Below are 14,845 nucleotides of genomic sequence, written 5' to 3' on the forward strand. Positions count from 1 at the left end.
GAGCGTTTGCCCTGGCCAGGCTCGCACTATGCCTTGTGGCCATCGCAGGGGGGCTTCTGAGGGCAGTGAGGGACATGGGCGCCCTGGCCCAGCGCTGGGTCTGAGGGGTCTGTGCCATAGGCTGTTGAGGTGCTGTGAGCTGAGCTGGCCTGAGCCGCCTCAGGCCTCAGGCGTTCAGAGGTTGGGACCACCATGGACAGCAGCCTGCTGACGGCTGCCTGGGGTTCCTGAAGGCCATGCGTCAGGTCTGTGTGGGCCCCGCTTGGCCTTCCTTGGGGAGGACTCTGGGCCACGGTCCCGCCAGCCCGGCAGTGCTCGCCTTGGGCTGGGCAGAGTGAGCATGGGGGTGGAGCTGCAGGCAGCGCCTGCCAGTGCAGCAGGCCGTCTGCCACCCCGTGTCCGTGTCTGTGAGTGTCTGCCGTGCCAAAGATTGCTCAGTGGGAGTGGCCATCCACGCTGGTCTAGCCAGGGCTTTGCCCCAGCCCAGGTGTGGGGGGCTGAGGCCTGTGCACACAGTGATGAGGGCTGCAGGGCAGTGGGGGGCCCGGGGAAGGTGTGTGAAGCATAGGCACCGTCCAGCACACCAGCCGTTTAGGGGCAGATCTTGGAAGCCATGAAATGTTTGCTCAGGCTTGCAGTTTCTGAAGCAGGATCGCCGAACACTGCAGACGGGTCTCCCCAGGGGGCTCCCTGGACGAAGCGGGCAGCCTGGACCTGCCTCTGTCTTCTCAGACCTTCCCAGAAGCAGGTGGGCCCCCAGTGGCTTCATGGTTCACCTCAGCCTCTTCCAAAAAGGTCTTGAAACGTCCCTGCCGTGAGCTGGAGGTTTGGAAGTGTGTGTCAACCGCTCAGCACACAGCCCTCGGGGGCCCCAGGAGTGCTTGCTGAGTGAAAGGTGAGTGAGCCGTGGACAGAGGCCAGAGGCTCCAGGCTGTGTCCTCTCTGGCTGGGGCGTCCATGAAGAGCTGGACGTTGCGGTTTTGCACGGAGGTTAGTGCACTTTCGCCCTAGTGTCTGTGCCATAGGAGCCAGACTGAGAGAACCGAGCTTCAGCCTGGCAGTCATGGTTTTGAGGCCCCGGTGGTCTCTGCCCACAGACCACGCTGGGTCTGTGTGGTCCCGCTAGCAGGGTTCTGTGTCTGTGGGATCTGGTCTTACATCTGTGGCACAGGGTTGCCCTCCAGCCCTGAGACCCACTCCTGGGTGGGCGTTTTCTGCCAGGCCCTGCTCGTCACTGAGCCCAGAGGAGAGGCCTCGATCTCCCTCCCACTGGCCCCTGTCGAGAACATGGGTGCCGGCTGCCAGTCAGGAGGGCAGGCCCCATCAGCCCAGAAGGACCTAGCCTGTGCTTAGAAAAAGGAAATGCAGTCCATCCTGGGAGCACCAACGGGGGCAGAGCTGAGCTGGCTCCCGTGTGTGGGGCCTCACCCTGAACCACACTGCCTGCCTTGGCCTCAGAAGCTTTTGATTCGTCTGCCAGCACGTGTTTGACATCTGCTGTGTGGTCACCACTCCGAGGGAACAAGGTACCGCACAGTGAACCCCAATTCACGTGACCCCACCCCCTGGCTTAGCATCAGCTCGCACGTGGTCACACCTTTGTACCAGCCACCACCAGGTGACTCCACAGCCTTTCTGCCCTGAACTTCCCTAAGCGTGCTGTCAGCACAGGCATCGCAGGGATGCTCCACAAAGAGCACACGGGAAGGCTGCAGACCCTGAGGGCTACATGTGCCTTCACAGCAAGACGCTGCCTTCCAGGTGAAGATGGCAGGACGATCACGTGCATTTACTTGCATTCCACCCTGAACTCACGATAAAAGAACAGTGAAGGAATTTTTTAAAGGCAGAAAAAGAAACCTCACAAGGAAATGTAAAATGCTGCAGCCACTATGGAAAACAGAATGGCAGTTTCTCAAAGGATTAAAAATAGAATTATCGTAGGACTCAGCAATTCCACTTGTGGGTATATACCCAAAATAATTGAAAGCAGGAGCATGAACAGATATTTGTACACCCATGTTCATAGCAGCATATTCACAATAGCCAAGAGGTAGAAAGCAGCCCAGGTGTCCATTGATAGATGAATAGATAAATAAAATGTCATCTGTACACATAATGGAATTATTCAGCCTAATAGGGAAGGAACTTCTGGCACAGGCTACAACATAGCTGAATCCTGAAAACATTATGCTGAGTAAGATAAGGCAGACCCAAAAAGACAAATACTGCACGAATCAGACAGATAAGTGTATGAGGTCCCTAGAGTAGTCAAGTTCATGCAGAATGGTGGGTGCCATGGGTTACGGGGAGGGAGACATGGAGAGTTGTTTGATTCGTACAGACTTCCCATTTTGGGAGATGAAGAAGTGCTGGAGATGGATGGTGGTGACGATTGCACAGTAATATGAATGTAATTAATACCTTGAACTGTACAATTAAAACTGGTTAAGATGGCAGATTTTATGTTACATATAATTTATCACAATACAAAATACTAAAACCCACCAGGACAAAGAGAATGGAAGAGGAAGAACAACTATGCTTTGGAAGCTGAAAAGCACATGGACAAGTGGCTGGAAACTGACTTGGCCGACCAAGAAACGTGGATCCCAAGCAGGTGGTGGGGAAGCTGAGGAGTCGAAGCAAGTAGCAAACCCTAAAAAGCGCAGCAGTGGGTGGAGCCAGCTTCCTCCAGCAGTGGTATGGAAGTGGGAGTGACCACGAAGCTGAAAACAAAAGGACTAGTTGAAGGTCTGTTTAGGAAGCAAAGCAGCTACAATGGAGTAGGCAAGGTTAAAGACTCTGCACCCAGAGCACCTGGACTCAGATCTCAGCCACTTTTTCAAAATAGGCCATACTCTGAGCCATAAAACAAGTCTCAATAAAGGTTAAAGAATGTGAGTTATAGGGTGGTCCAGTGGGTAAGACTGGTGGTCCAGTGGGTAAGACTCCACACTCCCAGTGCAGGGGGTGCGGGTTTGATCCCTGGTCAGGGAAGTAGAACCCACACGCATGCCGCAACTAAGAGTTCACGTGCCGTGACTAAGAAGTCCGCGTGCCGCAACTAAGACCCGGCACAGCCAAAATAAATACTAAAAAAAAAAAAAAAAAGAAGAATGTGAGTCATAGAAAGTGTGTTCTCTAACCACAGTGGAATTAAATTGGCAATCAGCAACATAAAGGTATCTGGAAAATCCCTGAGTATTTGGAAACTAAAGAACATACTACTGAACAATCCATGGGTCAAATAAAAATGAAAAAGGAAGGTGCAGAGTATTTTGAATTGAAAGAAAATGAAAACAAAACATTAAAATTTGTGTGATGCAGCTAAAGCAGTACTTAGAGGGAAATTTATGGCACCTAACTGTCTGCATTAGGAAATAAATCAGTTATCTCAGCTACTTTAAGAAACTTAAAAACAAAAACAGTGAGAGGAAATTATATCAAAAAGTAAGGAGTGGCTTCCCTGGTGGCGGAGTGGTTGAGAGTCCGCCTGCCGATGCAGGGGACACGGGTTCGTGCCCCGGTCTGGGAAGATCCCACATGCCGCAGAGCGGCTGGGCGCGTGAGCCATGGCCGCTGAGCCTGCGCGTCCGGAGCCTGTGCTCTGCAACGGGAGAGGCCACAACGGTGAGAGGCCCACGTACCGCAAAAAAAAAAAAAAAAAATAGTAAGGAAATACTATGAACAACATTATGCCAGTAAATATGACGATTTAGAGGAAATGGACAAATTCCTTGAAAGACACAAACTACCAAAGATCACTCAATAAAAAATAGATAACCAGAAAAATCATATGTCTGTTAAAGAAATTGGTACCTTATGAAACTTTCCCACAAAGAAAATTCCAGGCCCAAATGGCTTCACTAGTGAATTCTATCAACTATTGCATTGTTTGTATAGCAATTAACTCAGAAAATTGAAGTGGAGGGAATATTTCCCAATTCTCTCTATATCAAAATTAGAAAAGGGCATTACCAAAAATTTGAAAGAGAAGCACAGATAGTATCCCTCATGAGGATAGGACAAAAATGAACCGTATTTTAGCAAATTAAATCCAAGAATATATTAAAAGGATAATGCATCTTGAATAAGTGGGGTTTATCTGAGGAATGAAAAGTTGGTTTAACATTCAAAAATCAATCAATGTAATTTGCCATATCAACAGAGTAAACAAAAAAAAACATACGATCATCTCAATAAGTGTAGAAAAAGCATTCGACAAAATCCAACATTCCATTCCTGATTAAAAAACTTGGAAGAGAAGGGAGTCTCTTCAACCTCGTATACACATGTATCTTTCCTTGCCCTGTCAGCCTAGGGCCTAGAAGCAGTGACACCCCAATAGCATTGAGGACACCTGACCCGCAGCTCTTGGTTTCTACCATTTTCCATTAAAAGGAACCAGAGCTGTCTGGAGAAACAGCTGATTCTAAGGCTGGGGTAGGGAATGTACAAGATGCAGTGCCAGAAGGGAGGATGTGCCAGAGGGGAGACGATGGGGCGTGTCACAGGACACGGGTCACAGGACACAGAGCTCCCCGGGGCCAAAGCTAGAGCACTTTAAGGAACAGAATAAAGTCATATTGAACTGTAAGCCGACAACGTAAGCTGAATATCCCTAAGCCCATACTGATATAAATGATTAGATAGATATATGGGACTTCCCTGGTGGTCCAGTGGTTAAGACTCCACACTTCCACTGCAGGGGGTGCGGGTTCGATCCCTGGTTGGGGAGCTAAGATCCCCGAATGCCGCGCAATGCGGCCAAAAAACGAAAGAAAGAAAAAAAATTACAAATAATTTATGTAGGTAAGAGGGTCCACCATGAGGGAGGCGTGAATCCCACCTCAGTGTGGGCTGTGTGCCTCGACTTCCTTCCAGAGCACGGGATGGGGGGATGGAGGGTCCGGATCGACAGTGCTGAGTTATTTTGTGCAGGGTGTGTGTGTGGGGGGGGTGCCCAGGTCAGCCAGAGAGGGGAGCCAGGCCCCTTCTCTCTCGCTCAGCACCCACTCAGCCCCTGGAGCGCAGCCACGTAGGAACCAGATGGCTGGGCTGCGGCCCTCTCAGGGGGCTCCCTACCCCTGCCTTTCTGTCGGCCAGCGGGTCATGAGCTGACCACATCCTCTCCCCACTGCCCAGGGGCACGTTCCTGGCACCTCCCCAGCCACACGACCCAGGTGTGCCCACACACCCACCCCTGTGCCCAGGACTCTGAGCGAGACACCCGCCCCCGCCCGGCACTCCCCTCCACCTCTGGCGGGGCATCAGCCCATCTCCCTCTGAGGAGTCCAGCAGGCTGGGGCAGTGACCTCCCAGCTGCCCAGGGTCAGCCCCGAGTGGGACCGTGTGGGCACGTGTTCCTCTTTGTGTTCTGTGGCCTCACCCTTTGTTTGCTCCCCAGTGACACAGCACATGAAAGCGCTTCTGGAAAGGAACAGTAAGAAGAAGTCCAAGTTGAGAAAGAAACCCAAGCCTTATGTTGAGGAGCCGGATGGTAGGGCCTCTCCCGCAGCCCCTGTGCGCTGCGTCTGCACAGCTCTGCTCTCCGGCCTCGGCCGCCTGGCCTCCTCTCTCTAACCGCTTCTGGGCTGGGGGGACAGTGGGGGGACACTAACCGTCAGGTCTCCTCCTGAGTGGGCTGGAAGCCCAGGTCGTCAACAGGGCTCCTGGGAGAGGCCATACCTGCCCTGCGCCTTTCTCCACGGTGCTCAGAACAATTTCCAACGTGCATGCTGGGTTCTCAGTGGGGCGGGGCCTGCTGGAGGCACCCCGAAGTGAGGGAGTGCCCTGTGGGCAGGTGCCTCCCCAGCCCTGACCTCCAGCCGGGCCACCCCTGGGGCTGGGGGCCAAGCCTGGCATTGTTGCCCTGGGGCCCCCAGCACAGCCCACCCCCACCCAAGCTCCCGAGAAGCCCTGTTAGCCCAAGCCTGTGCTCTCCTGGCCAGGAGACCCAGCCGTCCATTTCTGTCCCATGAGCCTCCCTTCTTGGCACCAGGGCCCTGGGACCAGCCCCCATCCCACCTGTACCTGGTTACCCACACTTGCCCCACTCTTCTTCCTGTGAGACTCACCCTTGGCACCCCTTCCTCTGGGAGGCTCTCTGGCTACATGCTACTCTCACCAGAAGAAGGGGGGCAGCCACAGTCCAGGCTTCCCAGCCGCCCTTGGGGCCCTGTCCTTGGGGAAGGAGCTTTGAGCTCCTGACTGAGCCCATCCACTGGAGTCCCGATGCAGCAGTGAGGGGGGGCTGGGGGCACGGGGGGCTGGGGGCACAGGGTGCAGGCTCCCGTGGGCCGGGGGTGGCTGGAGCCCCGAGTGGGTCAGAGGAGGGGGCTAGTTCCCCCGGGACCCAGCAGAGTCCGTGCCAAGAGGTGGCAGGTCCTGGCCACACCCAGCAGCCTTCGAGGTTCTTGGCCTGGGCACCTGGCACAGCAGCAGAGGCTCTGGGAGGGCTGCTTTGTCGGTCGCTCTGGGGGCCGCTATCTCTCCGCTGGGTGGGAGCATGCCCTGGCAAGGCCAGAACGGGGCAGTGGACTCAGAGTCCCCCACAGCACCATGTGGGTTTCCCTGGGTTGGCCACGGGCACTCAGACACCCCATAGTCTTGGCCCAGGAGGCTGTGCCCTGGCAGCAGAGGTGCCCCAGCCCTGAGACTCCAGGCACACGAGGCCTCAGTCCTTGGTCTGCCCACAAAAGCTCGGACTCCAGCAGCTGCAGCCCTCAACTGAGCCCTCACTCCATGCCAGACTGAGGTCAGCCCTTCATGGGCACCTGTCCCCATCCTACAGAGAGGAAATAAGGCCTGGAAAGGCTGCACCACAATCGCCAGGTGAGAGGTGGTGGCCCAAGGATATTCAGATCACAGCCTGTTGGAGAGGCCGGTTTGGTCCCAGGAAGCCCTGTGACACGAGGTCAGGGCAAGTCTGCCCACGGGCCCCGAGCCCAGGGACAGGAGGCTGTCACGCAAGGGAGGGGTGGGCATGCTCCCAGGGTGCGGAAAGCGAGCAGGCGCCACCCGCTGCCCTGCCACCAAGCACTCTCTGGGCTCCCGGTGCTCAAGCTGCAGCCCAGGTCCCGTTTGCTTGAGCACCATCCACTCTCCCTGAGCCCAGATCCTGCCCACGTGGGCCAGTGGCGGAAGGTTCCAAGTGCTGTGTCCCAAGCTGGCTGATTGGTAGCTGCAGCTAGGATTCTCTGTTTGGGTCTGTGGGGCCCCAGGGACCTGAAAGAGATTCTTCACGGTTTAAACACCTATAAGAAACGTTTGTTTTCACTTTGATTACTCTAAAACAGACTCCCCTTACCAGTTATAACGACGGAAGTATTTTGCGGTAACTAGAAACGAAAAGGTTTACACGCATCAGACATGTTTTGTGTTCTTCACACTGAGGTTCACAGAACCCTGTGTCCTCAGACAACTGCTTCCTTTAAAAAAGACTCTGTTTGTATTTGAGACTTGGGTCCAGAGGCACCCCTCAGGCAGGGAGGCCCAGCAGAGGCAGAGCCTTACAGGGAGCGGGTCTGTCCTGAGCCTGGAGGCACATGGTCGGCCCATCTGTCTGTCCATGGTCTGGGGCAGCCCGGCCCAGATGGCTCCTGTCTTGCTGCTGCTTCCCTTGGCCTGGGCCAGGAAAGATGCGCCACACCTTTCAGACCCTCCCTGGGTGGGGTCTCCTTCCCACTCCCTCTCCCCCCTCCTCCCTTTGCCTCCAGCCCCCCACCCCCACCCCCCGCTCCAGCACACCGTATCTGGAAAGACCCGTGGCCTGAGGTCTTTGCCCTCGGATTGCTGGCCCTGCCACCCTCCATGACCACCAGCTAGAACTTCTGCTTTCAGGGGTGAGGTTTTAGAAAGCCCCCTCCCTTGAGAAAGGAGACCAGTCCTCCTGTCACCTTCAGCCCTCAGGCAGAGTCACCATGTGGTCCTTCCCCAGCATTGCCCTCCCAGCGAAACCCAGGCTCAGGGCACAGGGCATCCCCTCCACACTCATGCCCCTCCCAAGTGAGCCAGGCCCTGGGCCTCCCTCTCCCTGATCTCCACCCAGGCAGCCTTCGACCAAGCAGGCGTGAGGTCCTGTGGGCTAAGGCCTCTCCCTGGGCTGCCCAGTGCCTCTGGCTGGAAGCCGGGCTGCAAGAGAGCTGGGCCTGCTGTCCAGCCCCTCGCAAAGCTCCCTCCTCCAGTGCTGGCTCAAGGCGATGGGCGCCGAGTGCCTGCAGGCGTGCAGCACATGGAGGTCACCCTTCTCAGGGGGCCCCCCCAGGCCCTGCCCTGTCCTGCCTGCGACTCCCTCGGGGGAATAGACCTCATCCCCAGCCTGACCTTCCTGGCCAGGGGGAGGGTTGGGTAGGCTGGCGGAGGGCTTCCTTCTTCAACCTGGCTCCTCTGGAGGAGAGGGCAGCGCCCCCTTGCCTCTTCACATGAGCGTACTTCTGAAGGGCGGCCCAGGAGTGTAAGGACCCACTGCCCGGGCGGGGCAAGCAGCAGGCAGGAGGCTGGCTGGGCCTGGGCGCCAGGTTCTTGCAGGAGCCACCTCTCCTCACCCCTCTTGCTGCTTCCTCCTCAGTCACTGGTTGGCCTGCAGCCTCTGCTCCCACTCATCCATGCCAAGCCAACTGGCACCATTCTTTTCCAGGGGTGGCAATAAGCACATACGCCAAGTACTGTTACCACAAGCTGCAGAAGGCGGCCCTGACTGGAGCCAAGAAGGTACGAGCTCCTCCCAGAACCGCTGCGCAGGGGTGGGCGGGCAGCCTGCGCCGGTGATAACCAGACAGAGTCCAGCGGGAGGCAGGAGGGGGGCAGCCTGTGCCGGCGATGCCCGGACAGCATCCAGCGGGCGGAGGTGGGTGGGCAGCCTGTTCCGGTGATGCCCAGACAGAGTCCAGCGGGAGGCGAGGGGGGGCAGCCTGTGCTGGTGATGCCTAGACAGAGTCCAGCGGGCAGGGGTGGGTGGGCAGCCTGTGCCGGTGATGCCCAGACAGGGTCCAGCGGGCAGGGGTGCACAGGCAGCCTGCGCCGGCGATGCCTAGACAGAGTCCAGCGGGAGGCGGGGGGAGGGGGGGCAGGTGGGGCACTTAACGGCTCACAGTGCGGAGGGTGCCACTTGGAGCTTCTGATGCTGCAGGTGGCCCAGCAGGAGGCGCCTCTGGTGACTCAGGGGCCAGGGAGTTGGGGGTCCCCGGCTCGGGCCTGGGGCTCACAGGGACGAGAGGACAGAAGGAGGAAAGAGGGCGGGTGAGCCAGGGGCAGCCCTTGCAGGGGTGTAGGGGGAGGGAGGGCTGGGAGCTGGGCGCCAGGCCACACTGGGACAGAGAGCTGGGCCGCCTTTGCAGGGGCTGAAGAAGCCCAACGTGGAGGAGATCCGGCATGCCAAGAACGCTGTGTTCAGCCCGTCCATGTTTGGCAGTGCGCTGCAGGAGGTCATGAGCATGCAGAGGGAGCGCTTCCCCGATCGGCAGCTGCCCTGGGTGCAGACTCGGCTGTCGGAGGAGGTGCTTGCACTCAACGGTGACCAGACGGAAGGCATCTTCAGGTGCCCTGCAACCTGGGCCCCGGGCCCCTGCCTCAGAGCAGCCAGAGAAGCCCCCTGAGAGGCCAGCATGCAGGCAGGGAGGGCAACTTGGAGCAAATAGAAGGGCCGGGCGCTCTGCGGCCAGGAGGGTGGGGAGGGCCCCATCTTTAGGAGGTGGGTCAGCAGGGCTCTCCCTCCTGAGTGGCAGCACACCGGAAGCCAGACAGGAGAGCTAGCCAGGGACAGTGCCCTTGCAGAAATGACCAGCAGGGGCCCAGAGGGTACTTGGGCACCGACCATGGGCAGGGCCTGGAAAGATGCAGCAAGCCCAGCAAACGGCCCTCACCTGAGAGTGGAGATGATGGCCCTGTGCCATGGAGGGTGGCACATGGCCAGGCACCTGCTGTCGTGACTCACCTACCCAGGACCCGGGACAGGTGGGGAAGCAGGCTTATGGGTTTGGGCCTCGGGGACCATTCTGAGGAAGGGATCTGCCTGGGGGCAGTCAGCAGAGGGATGAGGGATGGGGGCCTGGGACAGGGGACCCCAGCCACACTTCCCTCTGGTAGGAAAGAGGCCATTTGGGCAGAGAGGGGTCAGGCAGCCCTGACCCTGAGCAAGCCCAGCTCCTCCTCCCTGAGACCTGCCCTGTGCTTGGCAGAGTCCCTGGGGACATTGATGAGGTGAATGCCCTGAAGCTACAGGTGGACCAGTGGAAGGTGCCTACAGGCCTGGAGGACCCCCACGTCCCAGGTAAGCCCCCAGTCCCCTCAGCAGCAGGAGCAGCTCGGACGGTTCAGCCCTCCCTGCTTTCCGTCGTGAAGGGACAGCCCTCTGGTCCATTTCCAGCACAGACGTCCCCCTGCCGTTGGACAGCCTCCGCGGCGCCTCCCTCCGCTTGCCTGCGCACGGTGGCTGCAGAGCCTCTCTTGGTTCCCGGCGCTCGGGGTCAGTCCAGGCCCTCAGGACCAGGAGCCCGCAGGCCTCCGGCCGCGCAGTCCACACGGCTAGGTGGACACCTCCCGTCTGGTCCTGGCCCCTCGCCCCCACTCCCGACACACACGGCCGCTTTCGCCCCTTGCTGCTGGTGGGGCGGGTCCCCGACTGCCCCGCCCAGCCGAAACCCCCGCGCTGCGTCCCCAGCGTCGCTGCTGAAGCTGTGGTACCGGGAGCTGGAGGAGCCCCTGATCCCCCACGAGTTCTACGAGCAGTGCATCGCGCACTACGAGAGCCCCGAGGCCGCCGTGGCCGTGGTGCACGCGCTGCCCCGCATCAACCGCCTGGTGCTGTGCTACCTCATCCGTTTCCTCCAGGTAGGCGGTGCCGCCCCTCCGCGCCCCGCCCCTCCGCGCCCCGCCCCGGCCCACCCGCAGCTCCCCGCTCCCCGCGCAGGTGTTCGTGCAGCCCGCCAATGTGGCCATCACCAAGATGGACGTCAGCAACCTGGCCATGGTGATGGCGCCCAACTGCCTGCGCTGCCGCTCGGACGACCCGCGCATCATCTTTGAGAACACTCGCAAGGAGATGTCCTTCCTGCGCGTGCTCATCCAGCACCTGGACACCACCTTCATGGAGGGCGTGCTATAGCGCGTGGGCACCGAGGGACCGAGGGTGGGGACGGAGCCTGCCCGGGTGCGCCCGGGCAGGGGGCACGCGGGGAGGGGGGAGGGGACGCCCGAGAAGCGGAGGTAGCATGCCGGCTCCGCCCATGCCCGCCCCAGCCCTGGAACCCGCATCCCCCGACCCGGGCCCTCGGCCTGAAGGCGCAACCAAGGCAGAGGGGCTGCGGGAAGGGCGCCTCTGCCCCGCCCCGGGCCTCGTGGCCGTGTCGTTCGGCGCTGCCGCGCCCACCGCCAGCCGCGGTCCGGCCGCGAGAAAGTGCCTTCTGTTTCCTGGAGCCAAGTGACACTGCCCCTCCCGGCCGGCCCGAGAGCACAAGCCGCCCTTGCTGGGGCGAGCCGCCTTGCTGGGGCTGCTGCGCTCAGCTTGGCCCCGGCCCAGCCCGGCTGCCCATCTTGCTCTTCCTCTGCCCTCCCCCTGACCTGGGGGGGGTCTCCTGATCTGCGACTTCCGCCCTCCCCAGTCCCTTCCCGCCCCCTCCCCCTGCCACTTGTGGCCTCCACCGTGGTGACTGCACAGGAGTTTGGGGGCTCCAGGGCTCTGGGCTTTTCACCACCAGAGCAGAACCTGGCTGGTGCTGGGCCCGATAGGCTCTCTCTGGGTAGAAAGGGGCCCCCAAGCCAAAGTCCTCTGGGGTGGGGGGCAGGGTTGGGCAGGCATTCTTTGGGCAGGGTGGGGGAGGGGCAAGAGTATTTTTTCTTCGTGTAACTATAAATTCAGAATCTATCCCGCATCCCAACCCGCCTGTGTATAGAGATATAAATAGAGCGAAAGATATAAGAACTAAATTTGCTAATGACATAGTCTTAACCCAAATGTTATTTATTTGAGTCCTCTCCCGTCCTCTGCAGACAAGTTGAGATCATTCCTTCATTTTCTTCTCCACCCTCTTGGCTTCTGACCAAAAATCAAACCCTGCCCCATCCCCATCCAGGACCTGCATCAGATGAGAGGGAAGGAGCCCTGAACTGGGGGACCAGAGGGGCACCGGCGACTGCCCTTCCTCGAGGCCAGAGCCGGGGCGGGGGCAGGGTGGGTGGGTGGAGGGGAGGTATCTAGACTCTCAGTTTGTACATTTTCCAATTTGTAATTTTGAGTTCCAATTGTGGTAAAACTTAATTTCTCCCCGGTTATATATATATATATATATATTTAGAGTTGAGTTTTTATTTATTATTAAGAACAAAAAAACCCAGTCCTGCCGAGGCCTGGTGTCCACTGGGGGAGCGTCCTCAGTCTGGGAGTCTCGGGGCCTGGGTAGGGGCGGCCCGGCCACAGACTCTCGCTATGATGCACGGACTCGAGAGATGACAACACTTTGTGTGAATAAAGTACGTATGGACACTTGCTAGCCTGTCGCATCCCATTCCTTCCAGTTGCGGCGGGGCAGCTATCAGCGGCCAGTCGGTTGCTGGTGTGGGCACCAGGGTGGAAGCCAGGCCAAGGGAGAATGAATGGGGGCAGCAGGGGGTGGGGGGGAGAGCAAGACAGCTTCCCGGGAACGGGGACGAGACTCCAGGTAGGCGCGCAAGGTGCGAGGCACCTGGGGGGTATCACAACTGAGCCCGAAAGCCCTGCTTGATTGGGAGGGGGGCTTTTTCTGAGCTACCTTACCCGCAAGCTGGCATAGGCTTCTAGGCAGTGTTTATTCACCACCTCTCCGTTCAGCACCCGGCTGGACAGGCAGATTGCTCCACCGGGGTGGGGGGGGGGCTTCCTAGGGGTTGGGGGAAGAGACAGGGCGGGTACCTCGCCCACGTGAGAGCAACCAGCCTCCGAGGGCGGAGGGACGGGGCCCGCATGCCCGGCAGCGCCCCGTCCCCAGCCCGTATCCCTGTTCCCGAAATCGCCCGCACCCGCGTCTCACACCCGAACCCCACCGTCGGGAGGCCCCCCCGCCACCCCTTTCCCAGCCGGACGGCAGGGCGGCGCGCCCCTAAATCCCAGAGAAGGAAGTGTCGGAACCGCCCGGGGTCCGGGGAACAAGCAAAGCCCGGGGAGTGGGGACGAGCTCCGCGGCCGCCGCCGGAACCCAAAGCGCGAGGTCGCCGACACCAGGGGACTTACGTTAGCGCAGCACCGCCCCCGCGTGACCCTCTGGCCGCTTCCGGCACGGAAGGACGATGTGGGCGACGCGCGGAGTGCTGCGGCCCTGGGCCCTCGGCTTGGCGCGGTCCCCGGGGACCCGGGCCTACGGTGGGGGCGGGGGCGTCTCCTACACGCAGGGCCAGAGCCCAGAGCCGCGGACGCGCGAGTACTTTTACTACGTGGATCATCAGGGCCAGGTGGGCGGGGCCGGGGCCTGAGGGAGGCTCCCGTGAGAGGCGGGGCCTGGTGCCGGGTTTCTGCGGGTCGGGGCCAGAGGGAGGACTCTGTGAGGGGCGGGGCCTGAGTAGGCGGGGTCTTTAAAGTAAGGGTACCCGACCTCCGCAGTCGCGCTGGACAGACTGGGGCGCCCGGCCCCGGCCCCAGAGGGTTAGGTCCGAGCGGCCCACCTCCCACACGTGGTTACGCCCTGCGCGCTTTGCATCCCCAGATCCTGCGGCCCCCAGCTCGGGGCCGCCCCGCCTGCTTTGGAAGCCCTGGAGGGGGCATCCTACATATACAGGAGGAAGCAAGTCAGATAGCCTCCGCGGAGGAGGGGCACATCTCATTAGAAACTTGAAAGGGGGAGGGAAGAAACGCGGGAAAGGCATGCCAACCCAGAGGACCTGTGCATGAGGAAGCAAGGCCGGGGGTGCGGGGTAGATGTGGAGAAAGAAGTCTGCAGGGCCCCCAGGCTTACCTTCCACGCGCCTCCCTGCACACGGTGTGCACAGACAAGCAAAGAAAGCGGACACTGGCCCGGGCTCAGGCCCGCCCAGGCCTTCTCTCCCTGGGGCCGGCTCTGTCGGGATTCCCCCTGGGACTCAAGGGCCACGGTCTGCCTCTCTACAGCTTTTCCTGGATGACTCCAAAATGAAGAACTTCATCACCTGCTTCAAAGGTACTGATGCGCCCTCCTCCCCCACCTTCCCTCTTCCTTCGGGGAAGGCCCTGAAGGGCCCCGCTGCCCAACCACACCAAGGGCACTGGCTGTCCTGCGCTCAAAAGCCCCCTATCTAGAGTGAGGCCTGGGAGGCTGTCCGACCGCCGTAGTCTGCCCTTGGTGTGACCCAGGGCGAGCCCCCTGCCTGGGGCAGTAGGGCCTAGGGGGCCTCGGGGCCCGGCATGCTGAGCAGTCGCGGCCTCCCCCCCACCACAGACCCGCAGTTCCTGGTCATCTTCTTCTCCCGCCTGAGACCCAACCGCAGCGGGCGCTACGAGGCCTCCTTCCCCTTCCTCTCGCCCTGCGGCAGAGAGCGCAACTACCTACGCTGCGAGGACCGTCCCGTGGTCTTCACGCACCTGCTGGCCGCTGGCCCCGAGCCCCCGCGCCTCTCCTACTGCGGCGGCGGCGAGGCCCTGGCCGTGCCCTTCGAGCCGGCGCGCCTACTGCCCCTGTCCTCCAATGGGCGTCTCTACCACCCGGCGCCGGAGCGCGCGGGTGGCGTGGGCCTGGTGCGATCGGCTCTGGCCTTCGAGCTCAGCGCCTGCTTCGAGTACGCGCCCGGCGCGCCCGAGCTGCCCTCGCACGTGCGCTGGCAGGGCAGCCGTTTCGCCCTCACCATGGACCTGGCCCCGCTGCTGCTCGCCACCCCGCCGCCCTGAGCGGCGGGGTCGCAG

The 14,845-nt window shown here is 60.1% G+C and overlaps 2 protein-coding genes across 21 annotated transcripts in view; both read left to right on the plus strand.

The window, feature by feature from the left end:
• Positions 1-12,487, plus strand: part of ARHGAP39 (Rho GTPase activating protein 39) — a 72,092-nt gene extending 59,605 nt beyond the window's left edge. For 8 of the 19 annotated variants that reach the window (XM_022555290.3, XM_030764195.2, XM_030764190.2 and 5 more), the window contains 6 exons: positions 5,411-5,503; positions 8,642-8,715; positions 9,134-9,243; positions 9,416-9,541; positions 10,182-10,833; positions 10,913-12,487. In XM_022555290.3, coding sequence (XP_022410998.1) covers positions 5,411-5,503; positions 8,642-8,715; positions 9,134-9,243; positions 9,416-9,541; positions 10,182-10,833; positions 10,913-11,107 — 1,250 coding nt within the window. In that variant the 3' untranslated portion in view covers positions 11,108-12,487. Of the gene's footprint in view, positions 1-630; positions 896-5,410; positions 5,504-8,641; positions 8,716-9,133; positions 9,244-9,341; positions 9,542-10,181; positions 10,834-10,912 lie in introns of those variants that run through there. The other 11 variants (XM_022555295.3, XM_022555298.3, XM_022555291.3 and 8 more) reach the window with 11 other exon arrangements.
• Positions 12,488-13,145: 658 nt separating this feature from the next.
• C17H8orf82 (chromosome 17 C8orf82 homolog) lies at positions 13,146-14,830 on the plus strand. 2 transcript variants are annotated; one of them, XM_022555487.3, is made up of 3 exons: positions 13,146-13,425; positions 14,078-14,126; positions 14,385-14,830. In XM_022555487.3, exons 1-3 carry the CDS (start codon positions 13,264-13,266, stop codon positions 14,828-14,830), a joined length of 657 nt encoding a protein of 218 aa, XP_022411195.1. In that variant the 5' UTR covers positions 13,146-13,263. The 2 variants fall into 2 exon arrangements, with proteins under 2 accessions (XP_022411195.1, XP_089754753.1); XM_089898627.1 differs by lacking the exon at positions 13,146-13,425 and having other exon boundaries at positions 13,526-14,126.
• Positions 14,831-14,845: the final 15 nt, after the last annotated feature.

This window comes from Delphinapterus leucas, chromosome 17, assembly GCF_059928025.1.
Source record: "Delphinapterus leucas isolate spDelLeu-1000000601 "Yukka" chromosome 17, BTC_Dleu_Yukka2, whole genome shotgun sequence".
NCBI classification, from domain to species: Eukaryota; Metazoa; Chordata; class Mammalia; order Artiodactyla; family Monodontidae; genus Delphinapterus; species Delphinapterus leucas.